Here is a 7544-nt window from a genome sequence, read left to right as displayed (position 1 = left end):
ACATTTTGGCATACTTTAAAAGAAATTGATGTATGTGTGTGTATGTGCGTATGCAATTTTTGACGACAATTTCGAGAACACGAATCAACCGATTTGAATGATTCAAAAAACATAAGATTCCTATTGACAAGGAGACGTGCTAATTAGTTTTAATATCTATAATTTAAAATCTATATTTCCAAGTCAAAATTGATATCTCTATTTTTTTTAACAATATCGATATTAGGTTGTTTTTTTTTAATAATATCTTGCTCTAGCAATAAATATATTTAACAAAAATTACTATAATTCGCAATTAAAAGCTTATCATAATCCATTCATAATTATTTAACCGCTTTCTTAATTTAAATTTAATTTTTTTTTTTAATCATAAATATTAAAATTAAGTTCAACAATGATATTATCATCATATCATATCTGTTTACTCAGAACTTCCGAAATTTTGTAATAAATACTAAATATTTTATAAATCCCGTTTGATCTAATACTAATCTGTGACTTAACTTAAGTTGATAATTAAATTTAATAGTCAAAAATTTAATTAAGTTTATAATTATAATGGACAGATTTGATGGACGTTTAAGATTATTATCATGCTTATTATTTTTGTTCTATATTAATTGAAAAAGTTAACAGAATTCATTTTCTTAATATATTGTTTATTTTTAGGTTCTTTATAATTTGCCATGTCGATGCACCCTTTGTACGGCATGTACCCTGATAAATATCGCTTTCTATATTATATTTTATGCCGATCCATTCATAATTATTTAATCGCTTTCTTAATTTAAATTTAATTTTTAATATTTTTTCTTTTTTAATCATAAATCTTAGAATTAAGTTCATCAAAGATATTATCGACATATTGTATCTGTTTACACAGAACTTCAAAAACTTTGTAATTAAAACTAAATATTTTATAGATCTCGTTTCATCTAACACAAATTCTCGACTTAACTATAGTTGAAAATTAAATTTAATAGTTAATTTTTTTTTATTTATTTATATATTATATTTATATCTCATTCAGACAGGTGTGTCTGGTATGAGAGATTATGAAATAATTTTCATATTTTATATATACATATCATTTGTCTATTTCATTATACAACAATATAATATTTATTATAAATAAAATATATTTAAATCTTCTATCTATAGATAGAATATTCATTATGCTAATAATTTAAATTAATTGAATATTCAAATTCTATTAATATTTCTATTCATTATTCTATTAATTTAAATTAATTAAATATTTAGATCTTCTATCTATAGATATATTTAATCTTCAATTTCTTTATAATATATTTAATTATATTTATAATTATAATTATAAAGATTAACATAAATATAATAATGGACATATTTGATGGAGTTTAACATTATTATCATGCTTGTCATTATTCTTTTATATTAATTTAAAAAATAACAGAATCCATTTTCTCAATATATTGTTTATTTTTAGGTCCTTTATAATTTGCCATGTCGATGCACCCTTTGTACGGCATGTACCCTGATGAATATCCGAGCGTTCTGGATCTGTCCAGGTCCAGGCGTGGCGATTCGGTCGAGACCAGGAAAACTCCATCACCGGCATATTCAGCCACGTCGTCCAGAGAAGCTGGATCTCCACAGACTTCACAAAGTTATATGAAATATAATGGGAATATGGATTTAGATTTGCGAAGAAGCGATAGTATTAAGACAGAAGACTATATGGCTAATAATTATAGGTAAGGTTTAACTTATTATAGATGTTTTGTGAAGTTTAATTGAAATAATAGTATTATACATTTACTAGAAATTTTGTTGATCGATTAGACTATACGATGGATAATTTTTCTAGCATTTACAGGGCATTTAGATTGATAATTGGTTATTTTATATTTTTGTGGATTACTTTTTTTATTATTGGATCATTGATAAAAAATATCTGTATTATTCGTATAACAAAATAATTAAAGTAAAACTGAATAATTAATAACTTAATTAACATAGTTTGAACAAATTATAAAACTAGTTGGTATTAGTATTTTGTCTTGAGACAAGTTACATGAACTTCCCGATATGTGTAAATAATCGACTTAATCAATAAAATATAAATTAATTTATGAATGATTAAAAGTATTCCGAGTGGATTTATAACACATAATTGAAAACGAACAAACTCGTTAATTTGGAGTATTTTCTGAAAGCAAATTTTCAAAAATCAATTATTTTTATAATTGAACCAGTTTCCATAGGACTTTAATGGTATAGTATGTTTATTAAGACCAAGCACTCTATCGTTATACCAAGTAAATTGTCTAATTTTAATTTCAACAAACATCAAAAAAACAACTCATTTTCTCAAACTTTGATGAATTTTTAAAATTAAATTACTTATCGTAAGGCCGCAATATTTCAGTAAGTTCTATAAGACCATGATTTATTTCTCCAAAAAAAGTTCTATAAAAATCGGCTTCATTTTTTTTCCAACAATTAATTACAAGAAAACGGCTCGGTGGATTTTTATCTAAAACTAATCACTATCTTTCCCATCTAATGTCTTTCAAACAGTTTTTGATTTTTCAAAATCGGTTCGGTAGTTTGAGGTTAAATGTGGACGAAAATTTTAACACTTTTTTTCAAATTACAAAGAAACGGTTTGGCAGATCGTATCACAAAACTGACAGACGATAGTCCTCATGGAGATACATCAAATGGCTTTTAAATTTCTGAAATCGGTTCAGGCGTTTTTGAGAAAACGTCGATCAAAAGTCTAATTTTGACAAATGCCAAAAAAACGATACTAATTTTTGCAAACTTTGAAGAATTTTCAAAATTAAACGGCTTGTCGTAGGGTCGTAATTTTTAGTATGATCTAGAAAACTATGGTATCTACCGTCAAAATAATAATAATAAAAATCGTCGATTTTTTTTTTAAAAAAACTTTATTACAAGAAAACGGCCCGGCCGATCTTTAACAAAAACTAATCAGCATGATTCCCAACCAATATCTATCGAATGGTTTTTGAATTTTCAAAATCGCTTCAGAATTGCGGCCTATAACGTGGACGAAATAATTTTCACTTTTCTGCAATTTACAAAGAAAGGCTTTGCCGATCGTCGCACAAACTTTTAAATATTTTTTTATACAAATTTCAATACCATACGTTATTATATATTAATTGATTTTTTTATTTGCAGAACTGAAATTAGAGAAGATAGTGTATCGCCATTCATGTTGAAAGCTGCGGCATATCAGCAACCACAGATTTTACTTACTCCAGCCCAACTAACGCCTTTGACATCCCCGGAGCTGAGAAGTCCAGAGCCCGTAAGCTTCGACAACAAGTCCGTTCGCCCATTCAAAGCATATCCTAGAGATCCATTAGCTTTAGCCGCTGGTTTCACAGCAACTGCAGACTCCACAATAGATATGAATTCTACTGAAAAATATTGCGCTTTTCGCGAAAGAATGTTACAACAGATCAGGGCATCAAATGGTGGTCGGGCCACAATTTCGAATCCTAAAATGAGACGTTGCCCTACAGTCACATCTAGTGCTGGTTCACCAAATCCTAACGAACAATCTGATTCCACGAAGGATTCAGCTTATTATGAACGCCGGAAAAAGAATAACGCCGCCGCTAAAAAGTCGAGGGATAGACGAAGAGTTAAAGAAGATGAAATAGCCATTCGTGCTGCGTTTTTGGAACGCGAAAATATTGAATTGAAATTTGAATTAGCTGCTATTAGAAAACAATTAGCCATGTCGGCATCGAAAGTGCAACATGTTCAATGCTGATGGAAACTTAGAAATTTAAATCTAATATCGGGCTGGGTCCTTACGAAGTGCTATAATATTAATTATACATATTTTCGTACTCAAATTTTTATAAAATATTTTATGCGCCATGTACGAAATTTATAGGAAATACATATATAATATATACCTATACAATATCATAATATATTATATATACACAGAAATAAAAATATTTCCGTTATTTTGTATAATTATTTACCTAAGTCCCATGATTCCATTCATCAGACTTTCATCTAATTATATATATTATAGCACTTTATATGGAAATACTCAAAAGCCAAACCAAATATTTAAAATTTTTGTATGATGCTTGCTGATATAGTTGCTGGTCCAAAAGATGAAATCAGTAAAGTAGTTTAGAGTAAAGTCCCTCGATAGTGTACTCAAATCGAAACATATATTTATTAATTAAATTATATAAACATAGTAATAATAGAGAATATAGAAAATATGTATAAATATATATTTTTTAACATTACTGGTATTATTCTTACATGAAAATATTCCATTGGATATCATTTCAAGAAATATATTTCAGGTTTAATGTCAAATTTTTAACATTGGCTTTTTGATTAATATATCGTATTCCATATTTTTATAGATATATTGAGCATATATTCAAACAAAATTCAATTTATAATTAATATTAATTAATGAAAAGTCAAAATACTATTATTTTTTTATGAAATTTATATTATCATTATATAATTTTTTTTCAGAAATATAATTCTACGTGCTGCCTTAAAATTTTCAGTTAAACTAAAATAATTCGTGTTTTTTTTAGTTCTCCTTGACGGCTTTGATCAGTGCATCTGTGGACATTGATTTTGGTCGTTCAATTGGCAAATTCATGGCGCGATCCCAAACCAAAGAGGCCAAAACACCAAGAGCACGTGATACTCCAAATAAGACGGTGTAGAAGTTCATTTCCTTCATGCCGTAATGCTAGAATGATAATAGTTTAGGACCTTAAATGAATAAATTTCGAGGTATCACATTCTTGTTAATAATATAAAAAACGAATCTCAAACCTAATAAACTTCTTTATCCTATAAAACTACTTTTTTATGGAGAAAACAAGCAGCCTTATGGACATTTACTTTGAATTCCAAAAATTGTCAATTTAAATGGAGTAAGTATAAAAAGTTTTCATAAAATATTTTTTATGATTTATTACATAAGTTTTTTTTATACCTGTAACAGAACACCACTATGAGCGTCCACATTTGGCCAAGGGTTCTTGACTTTCCCTAATTCTGTGAGAATAGGTGGTACCACTTTATACGCTGTAGATGTTAATTTAAATAGTGGATCATCCGGTAAATGTTTAAGAGCAAATTCCCTTTGGCATATATAACGCGGATCAGTCTTTCGGAGAACAGCATGCCCATAACCAGGTATAACCTAATTTATTACATTAATTTCAATATTTAAGTAATAAAATTACTTAAATATTATGACAATAATAAACCTGTCCGCTCTTGAGAGTTTTCCAAATAAATTCTTTCATTTTTTCTTCAGATACATCGTCTCCGAGTTCTTTCTGCATTTTCATAAACCAGACAAGGACTTCCTGGTTTGCGAGTCCATGCAGAGGTCCTGCTAATCCATTCAAACCTGCAGCGAGCGACAGGTACGGATCACTCAGAGCTGATCCAACCAGGTGGGTTGTGTGAGCAGACACATTGCCACCTTCGTGATCGCTTAAAAAATACAGGTAAGATTCATTTTTTGCATATAAAATTTATCTATATTACTGATAGTTTGGATGTTTTTCCTACCTATGAATAGTGAGGTATAACCGTATCAACTCTGTAAACTTTTCATCTTCGTAACCAAGCATTTTTGTGAAATTGGCAGACCAGTCCAGTTTTGTACAAATAGCGTCAATCCCTTTACCATCTCTGTAGGTGTTCCGGTAAATTGTAGCAGCTACTACCGGAAGTTTTGCTATTAAGTTCATGCTGTCTTCAAATACATACTATAAAAAATATGAAAAAGTCTATTTTTATTTTGCGTAGGTTATACATTTTTTTAATATAAATTATTTACGAAACATAGGTTTTTGTAAACATATATGAAGTTAATAAAACCCAATAAAAATGCATTATATTTTTTGCCATAAGTTTTGCCACTAACTATGAAATTTTGATAAAGCATATAATAAAAAATTAAACATTTCAAAATAATTAAATGAGGACGTGAAAAGATTTTTTACCATGAATATTTGTTATAATACTTGGTTATGTTATGTTATTATATTTAATATCATTGGCTATGGTATTTTATGAAACTTTTCTATGTTAGAGTTACAAAAAATACGCAAAAGGATGAGGATGAAGCAATAAAATTTCAACTCGCTATGAAATTAATCGACAGAAAAATTTTAGAGCAATTTTTCTCGCGAGTCTAATAGAAGCTATTTCCAGAATATTCCCTAATATTCAGCAAAGTTGCAATATAACAGATAGAGAATTAATTCCAATCCATGTTAAGATTATTTTTAGATTAATGCTGAAACGTATTTCTATGAAAAAGGGCATTTCGATAAATTTTGAATCACTTTTTTCTAGAATTTATAGACTTTAGTTTATAATTTGGATGTTTTTAAGTATGTATATAAATTGCCCATCGAATATCATATAATTTACCTCCCAATACTGGCTCTTTTTAACTCCTTGATTATACGCCTTCACAAATTTGCTCTCACTATTCAAAGCAGTAACTGCACATGAAAATTGTGACATTGGATGTTGTTTTCGAGGCATGTTGTTCAATAAACAAACAACATGGGCTGGTAACGTAGCCCGTTCTGCCCATTCCTTAGATAAAGCTTTGACTTGTTCCTCAGTCGGTACTTTACCAGTAATTAACAACCAAAAAAGACCTTCAGGTAAAGGCTCTTCACCATTTTCTGCTTTAGGTAAGAGCTTTTGGCATTCTGGTATAGATAAACCACGGAAACGAATACCCTCGTCGGGGTCCAAAACGGAAGTTTGGCAGACTAATCCTTTCATACCGCGCATACCACCGTATATCTTTAAGTAATTTGTAATAAATAAATAATAATATCTGATCTTTAATATACCGCAGAAGTAGTATAATCAATACCATGTCGACAGTAACGTCGCAGATTTTTTTATTTCCATGTGCCTTACGAAATTCTTGCACCTTGTTTTGTTCTATGGGAACTATTTTGGATAAAACTGTCTTAAGGTTTGTTGATTCAGCAATTCCATGGTTTAAAGATGTAGCTATAACTGGGGCAACTTTCTGTATGAAATTTAAAAAATTAACTTGAATTAATTAGTAAATTTTTTTGATAGCAGTAATGTTTATGTTGAGTTTTAATTTAATCTCTAATTCATTTGAAATATTTAGCCTTAGATGGGCCAAAACACCAACCAATCTATATAAAAAACTCATTTGAATCATAAAAACACTTAATTTTAAGGCTTTTTCATTTTGTTTAAGTATATTTGGGTGTGAAACTATTGTATTCTATAATAGCATGTAATCCTAACATCGTTAAACGATAACGAAGGTTTTATATTTTGCTCTCGCTAATTATGTACTAATATTTTTTTACTGTTTTCACGTTTTATAGAAATGAACATAGGTCATATAAAATATTTCAACGCTAATTACCTTATACTACTTACATGGCATGCCTCTGATAACTTATTTGCATTTAGCGGCATTATGATTGATTGTTAAAATTGTAAATATG

General features: G+C 28.8%; 2 protein-coding genes across 2 annotated transcripts; one reads left to right on the top strand and one right to left on the bottom strand.

Annotated features, from left to right (window-relative positions):
* Window positions 1–1485: 1485 nt before the first annotated feature.
* Window positions 1486–3793, top strand: LOC113385725 (protein giant-like). Its single transcript, XM_026623567.1, has 2 exons — window positions 1486–1736; window positions 3193–3793. Exons 1-2 carry the CDS (start codon window positions 1486–1488, stop codon window positions 3791–3793), a joined length of 852 nt encoding a protein of 283 aa, XP_026479352.1.
* An 801-nt stretch (window positions 3794–4594) lies between these two features.
* Window positions 4595–7515, bottom strand: LOC113385715 (probable citrate synthase 2, mitochondrial). The gene is made up of 7 exons (XM_026623557.1): window positions 7477–7515; window positions 6926–7087; window positions 6466–6852; window positions 5596–5795; window positions 5286–5517; window positions 5009–5218; window positions 4595–4759 (listed from the first exon to the last, which is right to left on the bottom strand). The coding sequence occupies exons 1-7, from the start codon at window positions 7513–7515 to the stop codon at window positions 4595–4597; spliced, it is 1395 nt and encodes a 464-aa protein (XP_026479342.1).
* Window positions 7516–7544: the final 29 nt, after the last annotated feature.

Source organism: Ctenocephalides felis, unplaced genomic scaffold (assembly GCF_003426905.1).
Source record: "Ctenocephalides felis isolate EL2017-DRISC unplaced genomic scaffold, ASM342690v1 CF-g0.4_SCAFFOLD_00845, whole genome shotgun sequence".
Lineage (NCBI taxonomy): Eukaryota > Metazoa > Arthropoda > Insecta > Siphonaptera > Pulicidae > Ctenocephalides > Ctenocephalides felis.
The sequence above is the reverse complement of the archived record's forward strand: the minus strand, read 5'-3'. Positions and strand labels throughout refer to the sequence as shown.